We start from the raw sequence: 18255 nt of genomic DNA, 5'->3' as shown, positions 1-18255 counted from the left end.
CTGACATATCTGACTCTAAGACTTAATATAAAGCTATAGTAATCAAGTCAGTGTCAGTATGGTATTGACCAAAGAATAGATACGAATAGAACAGAGAGCCCAGAAATAGGCCCACACAAATGTAGTTAACTAATCTTGACAAAGGAACAAAGACAATGCAATGGAGAAAGCATTTTCAACAAATGGTGCTGGAACAACTATATCCACATGCGAAAACAAAACAAACAAAAACACTAGATAACAGACCTGAGACCCTTCAAAAAATTAACTCAAAATAGATCATAGTGCTAAATGTAAAACACAAAATTTAAATGCCTAGAAGATAACATAGGAGAGAATCTAGATGACCTTTGGTTTGGTGATAACTTTTTAGACAAAACACTAACAGCGTGAATGGTGAAAGAAGTTGGAGTTCGTTAAAATTAAAAACTTGTGCTCTGTGAAAGACACTGTCAAAAGAACAAGATGAGCCAGACTGGGAGAAAATATTTGCAAAAGACATACATTTCTATGATCCAAAATATACAAAGAACTCCTAAAAGTCAACAAGAAGATAAACAACCTGACTTAAAAATGGGCCAAACACCGGAACGGTACCTCACCAAAGAAGATACACTGATGGCAAATAATTATATGAAAAGATGCTCCACGTCATGTCATTAGGGACATACAAATTAAAGCAACAATGAGATAATACTACACACTATTGGAATGGCCAAAATGCGGGACACTGACAACACCAAATGCTGGTGTGGATGTGGAGAAACAGGAACTCTCATTCATTGCTGGTGGGAGCTCAAAATTGTATGGCCACTTTGGAAAACAGTTTGGCAGTTTCTTAACAAAACTAAACATGCACTTATTATATGATCCAGTAATCACACTCCTTGGTATTTGCCTAAATAAGTTGAAATCTTATCTTCACACAAAAACCTGTCCACGGATGGCTATAGCAGCTTTATTCATAATTAGCAAAACTTGGATGCAACCAAGATGTCTTTCAGTAGGTTAATGGATAAGTAAACTGTGATACACCCAGACAATGGAATATTATTCATCACTAAAAAGAAATGAGTTATCATGCCATGAAAATACATGGAGGAACCTTAAATGCATATTACTAAGTGAAAGAAGCCAATCTGAAAAGGCTACATACTGCATGATTCTGACTATATGACATTCCGGGAAAGGCAAAACTATGGTGGCAGTAAAAAAATCAGTGGTTGTCAGGGGAGGGATGAAAAGGTGAAGCATAGAGGCTTTTTAGGGCACTAAAACTATTCTGTATGAGACTGTAATGGTGGATGCATGTCATTATACATTTGTTAAAACTCATAAAATGTACACTAAGAGTGAACTGTTGGGTAAACTATGGACTTTGAGTGATGTGTCAATATTGGTTCATCAATTGTAACAAATATGTTATTGGGGCAGGATGTTGGCAGTGGGGAAGGATGTGCAAGTGCAGGGAATGGGTATATGGGATCTTTGTACTTTCTGCTCAATTTTGCTGTGCATCTAAAGTTACTCTAAAAAATAAAGTCTAAATAGAGGAAAATATAACAGGTATCTTAACAAAATGTATTAGGTTTATATTTAGGTTCATGTTTACCTCCCTGGTTATAGCCTTAATCTCTATTTAAAAGAATATTGACCAACACTATGAGACTATTACTTAAAGATACTTTCCATAAATAATTTTGATAGAAAATCATATGAATCAGATGGCTGGGAGGCATTCTTTTTACAAAATAATTTGTTATAAGAGTCCAGTTTTGTAAGCAAACCTTTCTATTTAGCATTGTTATGTGTTGTCATATCTACATATTAAGTAGAAAAAATGGCTAAACCAGAACTAAGCAGTTCTGTTTAACTGTAAGCTACTTTGCATACAGTTACTAAATGATCACCTATAAATCAGGTTACGTCTGACACAGCCCAAAATACAGCATCTTAGCTACAAAACAGGTAAGAGACTCTTTTCCAGAGTGGCCCACAGAGGGAGAATAAGAATATGGCTTTTAAGAAAATTCCCAGGCGCAGTTGGTAAATGATGAATTTTAGCAACTGATTATTCCATTGTCTTAAACTATCAAATAAGCCCATAAATTGAAAGATCCAGATTTTGCTGGTGATTAGATCTGGAGAAGTGGAAAGGGTTTGGTTTGGAAATCAGGAGACCTAGGTTCTGACCCCTGCTCTGCTATGAGCTCTGCAAGCTTAGCCAACTCACAACCTATGAGGGATTGGATAAGAGGATTTGTAAGATTCTTTCCATCCCTAAGATTCCATAAATCAATTATACGTGCAGTTGTAGCTTTTTTTTTCTTACAGGCTAGATATTTTTAATATCTTTGAAAAGTTGAAGTTTTTATGCTCAGCAGAACTACCGGAATCTCTTAGGATTTTATCATTAAGACCTCATCATTTATTTCCCAGAAGACAGAAATCTGAGATTTTCCCAAGATAGGTGCATTTGTTAGCTGTGCATGTATCTGGAGCTGTGAAGCCCCAACACCAATAATCTGTGTTGCTTTATTTTAAAAATTTGTACTCAATTTCTGCAAATACTTCCATCCTCCAGTAGGTTTCTATCTTGACCCTCTTCTTTACTGCATTTATCATTGTATCACTCTGTTGTGTTGTGATTAAATTTTATTCTTTGAGTAAAAGATAATCATATTTCAATGCTACTACATTGATTGGTGAACTTTTGGGAAATGCTTAGTAAAAAAAAAGCTTCTCTACAGCGTGTCTACAGAGACACCAAGCTCTTTTTCTAAGAATTATGCATAGTCTAGTTAAAGCCTAGAAACTTTCAAGTACCTGTGGCATATGTAAATTACTCAGATTTCATCTGGGTCAAGGTTTAAGACATTAAAACTATCTGTCAGGGTAAAACCATACCTATAGAATTCTTGTGTGTAATTGGCTTTGCTGACATCTGCTTTACATTGTGATACTCTGTTGTGTCAGTTCTGGCTTATTAGCTATAGGCAGAAATAAGGCTCTGCTGTTCTCAGAAATGTAGAAATATAGACTCCATACCCACTGTGCCATTTTTGTAGCTTCTGCCATCCATGTTAACTTTATCTCTTATCCTCTGGAATTCCTGCCTTGGGAATTTCCTAACTTTTCTCTCAGCAACTTTTTATTTTTGATAGAATCTTGGCTAGTTTTTAATCTTCAAGAGATTTTTGTTTTATGTTAGTTATTTTAGGCCAATTTGGTCAGTAATTTGGTATCTTTCATTTCTTGTTCCTTTGTTTTGATTTTTAATTGCACCTACACACTTGTCTCATCCCCACCTCCAACCCCCAACCCCATATTAGGAAGAGCTTTTCCTGGCATTTGCTCCTTTCCTGGGTGTTTCACCATGACTTCTTATAGCACTCCTCACCTCTCACCCTCCCCACCCCCATCACATACTGCCCTCTCTGATTCTATAGTCTTTTTCATCTTTCAGTAGCCATACTAGATGGGATAGGCTTTTTCGCACTTTACTTTAAAATAATACACTTCATTAGGGGCACTTGGGTGACTCAGTTGGTTAAGACTAAGACTCTTGATCTCAGCTCAGGGTTGTGAGTTCAAGCCCCAGGTTGGGCTCTTGGGCTGGGCATGAAACCTACTTAAAAAGAAAAAAAGGGGGGGGGCACCTGGGTGGCTTAGTTGGTTAAGTATCCGACTTCGGCTCAGGTCATGTTCTTACGGCTCCTGAGTTAGTTCTAGCCCAGCATCGGGCTCTGTGCTGACAGCTCAGAGCCTGGAGCCTGCTTTTCATTCTATGTCTCCCTCTCTCTCTGCCCCTCCCCTTCTCATGCTCTGTCTCTCTCTCCCTCTCTCAAAAATAAATTAGCATTAAAAACATTTAAAAAAAAGAAAAGAAGAGAAAAGAAAAAAATATATACCTCATTGTGTTTGAATTCTGGTGCTTAGAGGCTACACCACCCATTGCATAGTATAGCTTGCAGGTTGTTGCTATGCTCAGGTAGAGAAGCAAGTGAAATGTTACCTAATCTTGCTCATAAACAGGTCTGAGGTTTTTCAGGTGGGGAGGGGAAGTTGCCTCTTTTTCTTTACACATGCCAACTATAGAGGCCAAGCCCTCATTCCTAAAGATGTTTTAAAATCACATCCTTGAGGAATTAACAGAAAGTCATATTTCCCTCTTTTCTGGAGGCCCACAGGTAGATTTCATGTTGCTTTTTCCATTTTAGGTATGATCGTCTCTCAACCAATATGTTTTAGATAGGCCAATGTTTGATTTTCCAGTGTTAGGGAAAATATAAGCCAGGTTTTTCTGTGAGCTGCAATTTAGAAAGGGACACTACACAAGTATTCATCTGTAAAGAAAGGAAAGCGGAAAATAACTGATGCCTGTACATTATATATATTTTTTCATTTGATCCTCACAACCACCCTGCAGAGTAGTTAATAACTCAGTTGATCATAGGAAAAAAACTGAAGCTCAGAAAGGTTAAGAAGCTTGCCTAAGGACACATAGCTATGAAGGGGCAAAGCCAAGTTTGAAACTCAAGGGTGTTATAACTGAAAGAAAAATGCTCTTTTCTTACAGCACTACCCTACCTCCCAGTTAACTCGTTACTCTGAAGTATCCCTGTAAAATCTGCTGTGGCTTTATTATTATAGTCAAAGGCAAAAAGTAACGGTTGTTTAATAAATGAGGTGCATGAAGACCTATTCAGAAAAAAGGAATGTATTGGTGTGGGACTTCTTGGGTATAATGTTCTATCCTTATGTTCTGTTAAAAAAACAACAACAAAACACCTAAATACAGATGGACTTCATTCAATATATTTAAAGTTCTATGTAAGTAAAAATATGTAATTTGACTATGTTTAAGTATATTAGGGGAGTTTCTTATTTAAAAGAATCTTAAAGTGAATTTTTAAGAGCAAATGATTCCTTTCTTATTTTTATTTTTTATTTTTCCTGTGGTGTATCAGGTATTACTTAAGAAGGCTATGCCCGTGAGGTTGCATGATCATTAACTCGTTTGTAATGTTTCCAGCATGTATTTGAATATTGTGGTATTTCAATGTTTCCCAAACTTTACTTATTTGCATTGCATGCACTTTCACGGTCTTCATTATCTGTATTCCACCTGTACTATTATTTACTTACTACTTTTCTTTAAGTGAGATTTTTTTTACTCAAGCAGATGTATTTTTTAATGTTTTTTTTTTAACATTTACTTATTATTGAGAGACAGAGCATGAGCAGGGGAGGGGCCGAGAGATGGGGAGACACAGAATCCAAAGCAGGCTCCAGGCTCTGAGCTGTCAGCACAGAGCCCGACGCAGGGCTTGAACTCACAAACCATGAGATCATGACCTGAGCCGAAATCGGACGCTTAACCGATGGAGCCACCCAGGTGCCCCAAGCAGATGTATTTTTAAAAGAAATTTTGTATCACTTCCATAAATGTGAACTCAGTATAATTCACAATTAATAGAAATTAACAGCAAAGCATTATTAAATTCTAGCTAGATACTATTGCTTGTTGAAGGCCTCCATCTGGGGAGAATCAGAAAGCATTCTAGTAATGTGGAAGACACACTCTTACAAGACTAAAGCTGTATCTTTGTAATCACAAGGATCAAAAGAGCTGGAAGAGAATAACTTTCTTACAAAGTGAGTCAGTGTTATTTAATGCTGTTCCCCTGTACCACCAAAAATTCCTCTCTTCCTACCCACAGAGTATTATAGCCTAATATCGTTTTCAGAATGAGCTCAGAAACTATGCATCAAAGCAGAGAAGTCTTTAAACTATTGATCTCTGAGAAAATCAATGAGACCTGCTCTCTTTTGATCTGGCCAAATTAATAAACTTGGTTATGTTTCCAGGCTAAAGAGGAAATGATGGACAATCGAAGCTACTCTAATCTGCCAGAAAAACTGCCTGTTTTCTCTGATTCTGTCCACTTGCCACTGACCAGGTCCTTCTATCTGGACCCCATGGTCACTTTCCACCTGTACCCTGATGCCCCAGTACCATCCCCTTTCTCTGAAGACCTGCCATTGCTGCCTTTTCCCAATGATTCCCTGATCATGGAAAATTATGGTGAACCCTGCTCCTTCTCCTTCCCCATGCCTTATGCAAATTACAGAAGGTGTGAATATGCCTATGGGCCAGCCTTCATCCGGAAAAGGAATGAACGGGAAAGGCAGCGGGTAAAGTGTGTCAATGAAGGCTATGCCCAGCTCCGACATCATCTGCCAGAAGAGTACTTGGAGAAACGACTCAGCAAAGTGGAAACCCTCAGAGCTGCTATCAAGTACATTAATTACCTGCAGTCTCTTCTGTACCCTGATAAGACTGAAACCAAGAATAACCCTGAGAAAGTTTCCTCCATAATGGCAACCACCAGCCGCCACAGTGACCCCATTTTTAGAATCATTTGATCCTAAACAGAAACAAATAATTTCACAAAATGGAGTCTTTTACAGCATCATTCGATAGTTTTTCCTAAATGTAATTTCTGAATAGGCAAATAACAGCTCAAATGTTAACCTAGGCTGGCTATTTCTTACGGGGGTTTCAGACATATGACAATTACCTTATGTGGATTGAGAAGATGCATCTTAAGCTTTGGTGATTTCTTTCAAGAACTTTAGAGGAGCAGAAGTCCCCAGGATTCTCTGTAAATCTCCCCTAGCCCTTCTCACACACTTGGCCAGAGTCTCAGCCATGAGACACTCTCACAAAAGTATTGTAAAGTATGACTAATGACTGCTCAATGCTTGTAATGCGTTTTGCAGACACTTCACGCGAAATGACCACAATGAACCTCTCTTGATTTGTCAAAGTGTGGTGGTTTTTATTGCTAGCATTTGGGGTTGACAGAAAATCTACACATCTCTATCTTACTCATGTCCTGATGGGAGAACGTCCTAGGGCTGAAGCAAAGGTAGTTAACAAAGTCTTGTTGTCATGTGAAATTATTTTGGAGTCATCTTTTTCCCGCATGCAGAATACTTCCTCAGGCAGCCTAGTGTAGGGGTTAAGGAGGCAGTCTCTGGAATCAAACTGCCTCAGTTTAAACTAGGACTCTTGCTACCTTCTCTCCATGTCTCATTTCTTCATCCACAGAGTGAGAATAATAATAACAGGAACTGTCCCCCATGTTTATGAGGAGAATTAACAGTGCCTGACACAGAAGTATTCATAACCATTATTATGATTGTTACTATTATTTTTAAAAAATTTTTAAAGTTTATTTATTTTGAGAGAGAGAGAGAGAGAGAGAGAGAAACAGAGGCAGAAGGAGGGAGGGGCAGCGAGAGAGAGGGAGAATCTCAAACAGGCTTGGTGCTGTCAGACAGAGCCTGATGCGGGGCTTGAACTCATAAACTGTGAGATCATGACTGAGCCGAAATCAAGAATCGGATACTTAACATACTGAGCCACCCAGGCGCCCCATTATTATTACTATTATTAACCTTGTTTTGTCCATAGCATCACCATTCTCCAGGTTCTCCTGGCCAGAAAATGTGCATGTGCCTCGCCTTTCCTTCACCCCTGGGAAGGACTGTCACTGCCCCATATCTTGGAGTCTGCCTTCAAAATGTCTCTATTTCCATTCCCATGACCAGTGTCAGCTCTTCCTTCTCCCTTAACTCCCAGGTTCCATCTGTCACCAAGCCCAGTCAGGACTTTCCATAAACTGGCACATTCATCTCTACTGTCATCTCTGTAAAGTCTTCCCACTCCAGCCATTACTCGTTGCTTTATTTTGTACACATATCTCCTTGAAGTTCCTATCCTACTATCTTTACACTCTGTATTACACACCTATCTCTTCAGTAGACCAGTCTTATTCCTTCTAAATTGTTAGCACCCAACAAAGAGCCTCAAATCAGGCAGGTGTTGTGGGTAAAATATTTGGTGTTACTATTTTCCTATTCCACTCCTGTCATATCATATCCGGTCACTGTTAACAGTCTCCTCCCTGGCCTCCTGGGCTCTATTCTTAACTGGTTACATTCTCACTCTGATGTTTTTTCTTAAAGCATTTCCTGTCACTTCATTGTGTGAAGATGTCAAGACCCTATTACATATTCCCTTTGATTACCATTTTGTTTACATGTATCTTCTTGGTTTTCAAAGCTCCCACTGATCTGGCACTTTCCCAAATAGTCACATCTTGATTTTCTCATGACACCCCATTTCCTCCAAAAGAGAAAAGCAGTCTTGCAAAGGCATCCTTCTCTCTTAGCTCTTGACTCCTAAACTGGAATATTCTCCTTTTTCCCTCCATCATTGAAATCCTACCTGTCTTATTCTCTCACTGCCAGAGACTCCATTGGCCTTTCTTGGACTCTAATTTTGTGCACCAAAGAACTTGGCCTTTAGCAACAGTCAGTCAAATCTGTATAGCAATAGGGCTGCCTTCAGTCAGGGCTCAACAATGTCACCAAGAACCTGTTTTGTTTACGTCTATTCTCCCTTTCTCTGGGAATAGCTTCAGTATCCCACAAAGGCAGCCAGAAGCCCCTAGAACAATGTACTTTCTTATTTATGCATAGAAAGAGAGGAAACAGAAAGTCTATAATCCAGAATTCCCAACAAAAGTCTTGAGATTTATTCTGATTGGAGAGGCTAGGAACATGCCCATACTTAACCAAACCCCAGGAGCAACCCCAGGGGAATGGAATGTGCTGATTGACACTCATTATACCTGTGGAGCTGGGGGTGTGGTCAGCCTCTCCTAATCACACGAGTCTGCAAATGGAAATGGGAACTGTTGGAAGAGGGGAATGGATGTGGGGAAAAACACTTGCAAATGTCCCAGTATACTTTTTTGGTATTCTCCCCTGAACACAGTGCCAGGCACATAATCGGTGCACAATGGCCGTCACATGCCTCAAACACCAGCCTGTTCCATGGACATTCAAATAAGTGCGGAGTCCAGACTTCTGTTCCCTTGGTCACTGGTGTCCACTCCCATCACCCCCAAGTGGTAACCACAACTCTGCTCTTCAGCAGGGTCCTGTCTGTTACAGAAAAGATGTGCCCACATGTTTAGTTATTTTGCTTTAAACTACAGATACATTCTATCTTAGAGTCCTTTGGCCAGTCAGGGGCTCACCCGACCTGGTCTCCTGCCTGCACAGGGTGGAGACAGATCAGTAGCCCCTAGTCTCTGTAGGGACAGTTCCCTCCCTCACAGGACTCCCCTGGGTCATGAGGGCTTCCCACCATGACTGCCTCTTCCAGCAGTGGGAAAGTCTGAACTTTGGGGAAATGAGGCTGCAATGGACTTTCTCTCTAATGCCCTTTCTCCCCCTCTTCCAAGAGAAACCCTCTCCTCTCTCCCCTGCCATGTCTCCCAAGGCCCCCTGCCACTCCTGTGCACGTGCTCAGTACACTCAGTCCACAGTGTTCCTGCTGTCTTGGATCCATGGCAACCTGCTTGGCAACCAGGAGTCAGTTGGGCTGAGGCTCTGAGCTCCAACTGTCAGACGGGCTGAGGCTGAGGTGGAGGAGTTTGGGGCTGTGAGTAAGTCCCCTTGGGGTCAGCCCTGTGGGCTTGGGCAGGGGCAGACCCTAACATAGCTCTGGTGGGCTGGGGCAATGGAGTGTGATGTTGGGAGCAGGGTGGCAGCTGTCACCTCTAAACAGGTCTGTGGAGGACACAACCCTGGGATCTCAGCTCTACCTGGGGCTAGTGTTAGTCCTGTGGGCCACTAGGTTAGGAAGGGAGTCTGTGGCTTAGGTTAGGGGTCAGTTTGTCATGAGGGTTAGGCCAGTCATATTTGTATTGTTTTACCTCCGGGAGTCCCTACACCTGGGGAGAAGGAAAAAACTAGCACACATTGAGCTGCTTATATGCCAGGTGCATCCCATATATTCTCTCCTGTGCCATAGCTGAAGCACAGTGGTGGAGTGAGCACGCAGCCTGCAGGCTGTGAAGGATTTAAAGCTCGGTTTCTCTGAAGTCACAACTCTTGCCCTTTCAACCCCTCCTGTACCTTCTGAGCCAAGGTTCTCAAGGCAGGTGATTCAGAGAACAGTCTGTGGGAGCAGTTGGAGGCTGCTAATGGCAGAACTGAGCCCTGCTCCAGCCAGCAGCCCTCTGCTGCAACTTAGGTAATGGTGTGCTTGTTCTCAGGTGGTTTCCCTGAAGGCCATGGAATCCTCTGCGGGGCCCAGGATTCCTTTGCCCAAATACTGCAGTGTGGCCTCAACCCTGAAGTCCGCCTCCTGGGCTGGTGCTGCTCCCTGCTGGGACTTCTCCTTCACCTGCCCCTTTGCCATCCAGGCACCCTGGCTCAGCCGGCACATCCCCCTTACCAGGTACTAGTCTCTGCACCTCTGGCGGAAGGGGCCTTCCCCCCCCCCCCTTTGTTCCCCTCTGGTGTTGGCTCTCGATGGCATATCACGAGGGAGACAATTTGCTTCCTGGGAAGGCTGAAAGGGTTTCTTCACTGTGTGGGCTAGGAGTTGCTTGGGGTATTATGTCACTCGTGTGTAAACTGTACTCCTTGTAGCACTTAGTAGAGGGTGGCAGGTGTCAAGGTTAGACGTGGGAGAGAAGGCAGTCAGGCATTCACCAGTTAAAGAGTTTCTAGCTCATTTTACCATTACCCAAGAGACTTGCCCCGGCACTGTGTGAGAAATGAGGGTTTCTGCAACCAACAGCTAAGGCGAGGTCTCCAGGTGCCTCCACAGGTCCCCTCAGTATCCCTTGGTTATCCTGGCCTTTCCTAATTTCCTCCGTGGGCTGTCTAAAGTGTGATTGCAGAAGAGGGAAAGGGAGCTCAGCCCTCAAGCACACACAAGTGGTGTCAGTTCCAGGGACTCACTTGTGTCCGTGACACTCAATTCTGTTCTGCCCAGGTTAGGGACATGCCAGCTTGAACCCTTAATAGCCCAGCTTTCTGGATTCATCTATGCGGACCTTCTCGTTCAAAGCCAGAGTTAAGCATCCCTGTATCCAGGCTTTCCCACAAAGTAACCGGCTGCTTCAGAAAACCCATGCCCTGACTCAACCATCCCACACCCCCACACCCCTGGTTTGGCCCTGTCCACAAAACTTTTCAGGAGTGGCTTCTCCTTTATTTCTGTCTCTCAGGCCCCTCGTCAGCTCCGCCGTGCTTCCCTTGCTCAAATACTTCCTCCTCCCTTCTGAGCCCACAAGCATCCTTCCAGTTTTACTCCTTTGGCACTAGCATCGAAACACGCATATGAATCCATCCTGGATTCCCACACGCCACCTTAGGATATACCTCCCCAGGGCCCTTCCCTGGTCTCCTGTTCAGTCTCAGAACCAGTGTTAATTCACTTGAATATATCAAGGCAAATCACATTTTGATGACCTTGAAGAAATTCTCAATCCCCAAACGATATTCCCTTTCACTGTCCTCTCCTTCTGCCCCTTCCAGCAGTGTATCGTAGCATACTGGAAGCCACAGATTGCCAGCCACCTTTCACATGGATTTCTGTTCCATATAGCCTTACATGTCATACCCATGCCACGGTGCTGCTCAGATCTGTGAAACGTGTTTCTCGATGTTTTCAGGGCTTGATCGTCTCCATTCCCTAATTCCATTTGTGTTTTTTTGCAGATATGCATCTTACCACCCGTGTCTCCACATTGCTGACTCCGCATGGCAGGGGCCTGGCTGGTCGGGAAGAGTTGGAGATGCTGCTGACACATGGATCCTCGCAAGAAGGGCACCAGATGGCTTTTATTACTGGGCTCAGATAAAGGCTGCTCCAGAGGCAAGTTCCTCGCAACGTCCCAGCACCCTCCTCTGGGTGGCCCTGTCACACCTGCTATGCCTCAGCTGTGTGTGTCCAGCAGTTCAGTTTCGTGGATAAGCACATGTCTTTCGTGGCCACGTTCCAGAAGGGAAATGTAATGTCAGTGAGTGTATCAGTCTTCCAGGGCTGTGTAACAGAGTAGCACAAACAGGGTGGCTTAAATAATAGAAATGTATTATCTCTCAGTTCTGGAGAGTGAAACCCAGATGTTGGCAGAATTGGTTCTTCTGAAGGCTATGAGGGAGAATATGTTCCACATGCCTGTTCTGATTGACTTCTGGTGGCTTGCTGCCAATCTCTGCTGTTCCTTGGCTTGAAGAAGCGGCACCCCAATCTTGGCCCCACCTTCAATTGGTATCTTCCCTCTGTGCATGTCCGTGTTCACATTTCCCCTTTATAGAAGAGCATCAGTCATTGGGGGTCACCTGGGTGGCTAATTTGGTTAAGTGTCTGACTCTTGATTTTGGCTCAGGTCATGATCTCACAGTTTGTGACTTGAAGCCTCCCCCGCCCCCGCCCCCGCCCCCACCCCCCATTGGGCTCTGTGCTGACAGTACGGAGCTTGCTTAGATTTCTCTCTCTGGCCCTCCCCTGCTTGTGCTTTCTCTCACAAATAACTTAAAAAAAGAAGATCAGTCATTGGATTAGGCAGCCACCCCCCTCAGCCTACCATGACCTTGTCTTCACTAATTATGATCCTATTCCCAAATAAAGTCATATTTGGAGGGGCTTGGACTCTAACAGATGAATTCGAGGATACAATTGAACCTGTGACAGTGAAGAAAGTTTGCAGTAAAAAGTGCTTTGTTCAGGAAAATTCAATGTGTTGAATTATGTGCACCAGCCTAAAGGAAAGAAGCAAACCCCTCTGCCCACACATGTGCCTCTGTACCTGTACACACGGAAGTGTCGTCCCCCACATGCTGGGAGTCAGGCCTACCCTGTACTTCCGTGGCTGTTTACTTCTTTGGGATTTTTTTCTCTTCAACACTTCTTTTCAGACTTCGTGCATGTGGATTCATGGAGGGAAGACTAGTGTGAATTTCCATTCAGAAGTCATTTTGTCATTTTTCCAGTAACTAAATGTGAATTTCAATGAAATATTAGCACAGTTTTGTTCAAGTAATAGGTTGTCTCATGATTAATTTTTTTGTGATTAATTTGTAACCAGAATTTATTTCTCTTTAAAATCATACCGAGTTCTCAAAACAGCATGTACTTTCAGTAGCTTGAGTACTTCCCTGCCCTCTCTTTTATGATGTCCACTTGCTGAGCCAAACCTATCCTCACTGATGTAATGGCAGTGCTGAGGGCTGCCCTCATGTTAGGCCACAGCTGCTCCTTGCCCATGTGGATGTGGGCCTGTGGATGCATATGCGGCCCCTGGTTGGTCTTGGATGCAGGGACAACATTTTTGGGGAATGCTAGGAGGATGGGGAGTACACTGGGGAAAGATCCAGAGGACGCAGGTTATCCCTGGGAATTGCAGGCCAAATATATAGGGGAGCAAAGACAGACAGGAAAAGAGGAAGGGAAAGGAATGGCAGGAAGTGATAAAAGTTGCCCATGGTGAAAAGAGGTCAAGGGAAGAACGTCCACACCACAGCCGGCCTGTCCCTGTCTCTGTCCCCTGGCCCTCACTGTGAGTAAGCCAGCCCCTGGGTCTGGTTCTGGGGCATTGTAGGGAACTGCAGTGCTTCCCTGTTCTACTTCCCAGTGCCACATCTTACGCTGAGTGTTTTCTTTTCCACAGTTGGAGAGACAGGGGGCCCTGCTTGTGGAATTTGAGGTTCCCACTGCCACAGACCCAAAGCTGCCAGCCCAGCGGCAGAGTGTAGTCTTAGAAGAAGATGTCATTCAGTTCTTGCCGTGCGTAGAACACTCACCACGGCCAGGGGACAAGGTGCTTGCAGCCTGGGATCCAGACCAGCAGCGGTATGGCCCTGGCATGGTTCTCTTGGGCTTGGAGGCGAGAGACCCCCTGAGAGGTAAGGGGAGCTGCTCTGACCTATCAGTCTCCGGAGGGAGCCAGGCTGGTAGGAGAGAGCCAAAAGTGTCTTAGAGGGGAGTGTAGGGTCTTAGAGGTGTTAAAAAAAAAATCCTCACCCCCTCACTTGCAGCTTAATTGTGGATGTGGCAACAGATAAAAAAGATCATAACTTTTGGATTATAAAATGCTTTTCATCAGGGAAAAATAGCCTAAAACTATTATGTCTAAATAGGTTAGCTAACCTATGGTGCGATGGGGCCATACTCATGACGGGTCCCCCATCAAGTCATCAAGGGGACAGTCCCCTCTGCAGGGTGCACCAGCTAGCATCATTGCAGTTTAGACAGTGAGAAGGGGAGGCCTCTCCTCTTTCCCCTCTGGGGATGCATTTTGACTTTGACCTGAAAACTGAGACAGGGAGGTGCCTGCAAGTGCAATGGGAAGTGGCAGTAGGTAGATAGGGGGTGGGTGAGGGAATGTTCCGGGGAAGGCTCTCCAGGGAGGGGAGGCCAGCAGAGCAGAGGCTGCCCTGAGGTTTGCTTTGAGGCCATGACATAGAAGAGGTAACTGACAAAATGTTGCTCTGTTATGTAGCATCCAAAGGAGGAGGAATTACTGTTCACTTCTGGAATGGCAAGACAGCTACTGTGCCTCTGGGCCAGGTCAGGTGGGTGCCCCCAGCTGTGTGGAAGAAGGCTGTGGAGAGGCTGCACAAGCCTTTAACCAGGGAGCACCCCGGGCCCCTCCTCTGGGCCCCTTGCTGCTCTCCGCTGGGACCGTTCGCTGGATGTGTCATCAGCGGGCTTTCTCCAGGCACTCTGTTCCTGTGCCCGCCCTGCCTCCCCCAGGCCTGCTGCCAGCTGCCCTACCAGACCTGCCTCTGCTACTGTCCCTGGGCAGGACCCACCTGGTGGCCTCTAGCCAGGGCCTCAGGGGCCACAGCCACAGAACATCCAGAGGTGGAACTAAAGCCCACAGCACAACTTTTGCCTCTGGAGGGTCCTGCAGAAGAGAAAGCAGTAGCAGTGCAAGCTCCCATGGGTGTTTCTTCCTCTTCTTCCTCCTCTTCTTCTGAGGAAGAGGATTTGGAGAACGATCTGGAGATGCGCCTCCCGCAGAGACTGGCGGTGGACAGCACAGTCAACACAGACCCTATTCTTCTTGAGAAGTCTCTGAGGAGGCAGGGTGCCCTCTGCCAGCCCGAGTGGAGGTATTGGAGGAGAAACGGGCCTGAGCCCTGTCCTGGGAAGCCGGGTACAACACCTCCTGAGATCCCTGCTCCCTTCCCTCCCATGTATCTCTTAGGAATCTCATGCATGTGTCCACTGTACTGGGATTGGAAGTAACACTTAGGTGTGTGGCCATGTTGAAGGGGAAGCTGGGACAAGAGGGAAATAGTGGGTTTCCATCTGAACAATAAAACCCACTAAGAAAAGATGGGTTGATCTTTGTGTGAAGGTTTGCATCCCTATTTAACAACTGTATTTTCCTTCTTCACTTGTCTGTGCTGACAGGGCACTGCCATTGTCTGCTTTGGCCTGCCCCATACCCCTACTTTTTTTTCTTGGAGCCCTTGAGTTTTCTCTAGATGAAGAGTCAAAATGCCCCCAGGTGTCAATTAGTCTTCAGTGTCCCGAGAAGCACAGAAACTGGTCTTTAAATATTGGTCGTCAGGCCTTACTCCCGGATGGTCCCCTTAGTAAATCAGAGTGGGGAGAAGCAGGCCCTGCGTCATGCTGCTCACTCCTTACAAGGGATTGTAATCCCAATGGCTTACAAAGGGATTGTTGTTGGCAATCCACAGCCATCCTCACCTTCACCTTGAGCTATGAAGAGTGAGACATGCTCCCCTCATAGGTTTAGAAGCAGTCTATCGCTGACATGCTTCACCTCTGTCAAATTTAATTCCCAGTAAGCCCCAGCAAGAGCAGAAACCTAAGTCAGCTGGCAGAGGTGGATGGGATGAGCCCAGCCCTAGACCAGATCTTGGGGCTAACATCCAGTGAACTAAATGAACATTCAATCTGAGGCAGGAGGCTATGTGGTTAAAGAATACCACTCCTAAGGGCTTGAGGATCTTGAGGCACCACCCACATTGGGACCCACTGTGTGTCCCTGTTTAAGGCCACTGCCCTATTTCCAGGAGAGCTGAGGCTCAGCCAGAAGGACCTCTGAGCCCCTGAGGATTTCAATCTTGCCCCAGGGGTAAAAACTTTATTGGTCTTCAGTTCCAGAAAGTTAAATTATTTCTACACTGAGAAACTTTCTTGGTGACTCCTGGGCCCCTGGGCTTTGGGGTGGTTGGGAATGGACAGGGGTTGGCTGCTGTTGGACTTAAACTGAGGGCTCTAGACCTTCTTTGGTTTTCAAGATGGGGATCTTTCCCCCACCTCTGAGAGGGGGGTAACTAGAGAAACAAGAATCCAGCTGTGTGCAGCTGAGCTCCTCCTCCCCTGAGAGGAAACTCTGTATTGATAATATAAAGGGGGGGGGCAGGTTCTTGGGCTCCTGTAAAATAGATCCCTGATCTTACAGTGAGAGGCTGTGAGAGGTACTGGCAGAAGCTACTTGGAAACAACTGTTTCTACCAGATATACCCTCTCTATAAGTGATATTATAAAGAAAATGGTGCCCAAACCTAGAGTTTTCATGCTAAATTCTCCGTAGCTTCCACTGCCTCCTGGTTCAGCAGACTGGAGAGAGAAAAGCTGTACCTATCCGACAGAGAGGAGTCTGTAGGGAGCAACTGAGCAGCACGGGGTTCAGTTTCAGGGAGGAACGCTAGAGGGGTAACCAGAGGGGACATGGAGGTCAGACATGCCCCAGGCACCAGTCTGCCTTCCCACTGCTGTAGCTCTGCTCAGCACAACATTCCACCTAGACTGGTTCCAGACCTGGCTAAGTACAAACTTCCCCTAAAGCTCTTCTCTCCCTCCAGTGCCCAGCCACCCACATTCAGTCTCTCTGCCCCTCACCACATTTACACTGCTCCACTCTGAAGTGTTTTGTTCCCTCCCAAAGCAATTTCTAATTGACTATAAAGAAGATAAATATGGTACCTGCAGGTACTCAGCCTGGTTTGCCCTTAGGTATTAGATCACTTGTTACGCTCCAGGCAAAGGTTAATTCTTAGAGCTCAAACATGAGGATCACAGGACCTGCCCTCTCCCAGCTCACAACCCTGTGCCCAAAGCTATGGGGAATATACTCGAGTCGGGGTGTGGAGAAAGGGGCCATCCCTGACCCTTGTCACAGGTGGGGCATTGTGTGCCATAACTAACTAGTGAAAAAGAGGTGCAAACCATGTGTGCACCAGGGTTGGGAACAATGGCAAATGCCAGTACTTTCCTTTTCTCCCCTACATATTTTGTAAGTTTTTAAGGAAATCTACTTTGCTTCTCCTAATTGTGCTTGATGGCACCAATCAACTACCGATGTTTGACAGTCAGTCTTAGGCTCTGCCTTGTAAGAATCCCCTCGTGTGGGTCCCTCTGCCCTCCACACTTGGTTATTTTGAGTTACCGTTTGATCCTCACATAACAATTCTGGAGAGGTCAGGTTGCTGGCTGCCCAGTTAGGTTGCTCTTCTCCCATGCTTACAACCTAAACAGGATTCAGTCTGTGGTTTTCAAAGCCAGGACAGGGATGGATTCCTGTACAGCATTCCTTCCTTTTTAGATTGCTGTCCTATTCCCCTTGGAGTCACATCTCCCAATGTTTTGTTGTGCCTCGTTCAACCTTTCAAAACTTGTTTTCCCAGTAGCTTGCCACCTTTTCTTTGTGATCAGTGTGATTTACAAGCTCCTTTGACAGGTGGCAGTTGGCCACCTTTGCTTCCCCTACTGGCTGGCTTGAAAATCATGACTAATACCTTCTCTACCCAGTTCCAAATGTGGCTATCAGATATAACCTATCCAAAAAGCATAATGGCCAGAAATAACTACCAGACTTTATTTCTCTTTACAAACAGCAGTGCCAGACACTTACAGATAGTTCAGAGATTCTGGGATCCGTGATGTGGTTCTATTTCAGTCATCAAGACTCATCCCATGGTGGCACACACAACATAAGTAATTAAATTTGGGGTTTAGGAACAAGACGTGGCATCATCTGGAAAGAGAGGGGCGGCAAACAACAGAGGGTACGAACTGTAGTGGTGGGGAGAACCAAGGAGCTGGTTCTGGAAGCAAGCGGCATGAAGTGGCCACAGAGCAGAGGAAGCTGAACACAGAAAATGGAGCCAGGGTACAGTGACACACGGGAGGGAAAGGAATGGCCCTCAGAACGAACGCCCTGAGGAGCCAGGTAAAGCAGGATGGTCGGGAAGGGGCTTCTCAAGGACTCCTTGCGTGGTTCTTCATGCTCCTTTTGAGAACGAAAAATCCCATGCTCTCTTCCCAGGAAAACGCACAGACCCACAATTTTGCATTCAGTTTCAGAAGGCTTACAGAACCCACAAGGCTGATCACAG

General features: G+C 45.0%; 2 protein-coding genes across 2 annotated transcripts; both read left to right on the top strand.

The window, feature by feature from the left end:
• The first annotated feature begins 5883 nt into the window (after window positions 1–5883).
• Window positions 5884–6429, top strand: ASCL3 (achaete-scute family bHLH transcription factor 3). Its single transcript, XM_047070728.1, has one exon. The coding sequence runs from the start codon at window positions 5884–5886 to the stop codon at window positions 6427–6429; it is 546 nt and encodes a 181-aa protein (XP_046926684.1).
• Window positions 6430–10157: 3728 nt separating this feature from the next.
• Window positions 10158–18009, top strand: CUNH11orf16 (chromosome unknown C11orf16 homolog). Its single transcript, XM_047070013.1, has 5 exons — window positions 10158–10324; window positions 11596–11752; window positions 13548–13782; window positions 14379–15038; window positions 17876–18009. The coding sequence occupies exons 1-5, from the start codon at window positions 10158–10160 to the stop codon at window positions 18007–18009; spliced, it is 1353 nt and encodes a 450-aa protein (XP_046925969.1).
• The last annotated feature ends 246 nt before the right edge of the window (window positions 18010–18255 follow it).

Source organism: Lynx rufus, unplaced genomic scaffold, assembly GCF_022079265.1.
Source record: "Lynx rufus isolate CCGP_SWC_20201006 ecotype Redwood Valley unplaced genomic scaffold, mLynRuf1.p SCAF_9, whole genome shotgun sequence".
NCBI classification, from domain to species: domain Eukaryota; kingdom Metazoa; phylum Chordata; class Mammalia; order Carnivora; family Felidae; genus Lynx; species Lynx rufus.
The sequence above is the reverse complement of the archived record's forward strand: the minus strand, read 5'-3'. Positions and strand labels throughout refer to the sequence as shown.

Coding starts and splice junctions, on each gene's coding strand:
- ASCL3 (XM_047070728.1), top strand. CDS start 5,884: ATGATGGACAATCGAAGCTACTCTAATCTGCCAGAAAAACTGCCTGTT.
- CUNH11orf16 (XM_047070013.1), top strand. CDS start 10,158: ATGGAATCCTCTGCGGGGCCCAGGATTCCTTTGCCCAAATACTGCAGT. Junction 13,783..14,378: donor GGCGAGAGACCCCCTGAGAG/GTAAGGGGAGCT, acceptor TCTGTTATGTAG/CATCCAAAGGAGGAGGAATT. Junction 15,039..17,875: donor GCCCTGTCCTGGGAAGCCGG/GTACAACACCTC, acceptor TTTGGGGTTTAG/GAACAAGACGTGGCATCATC.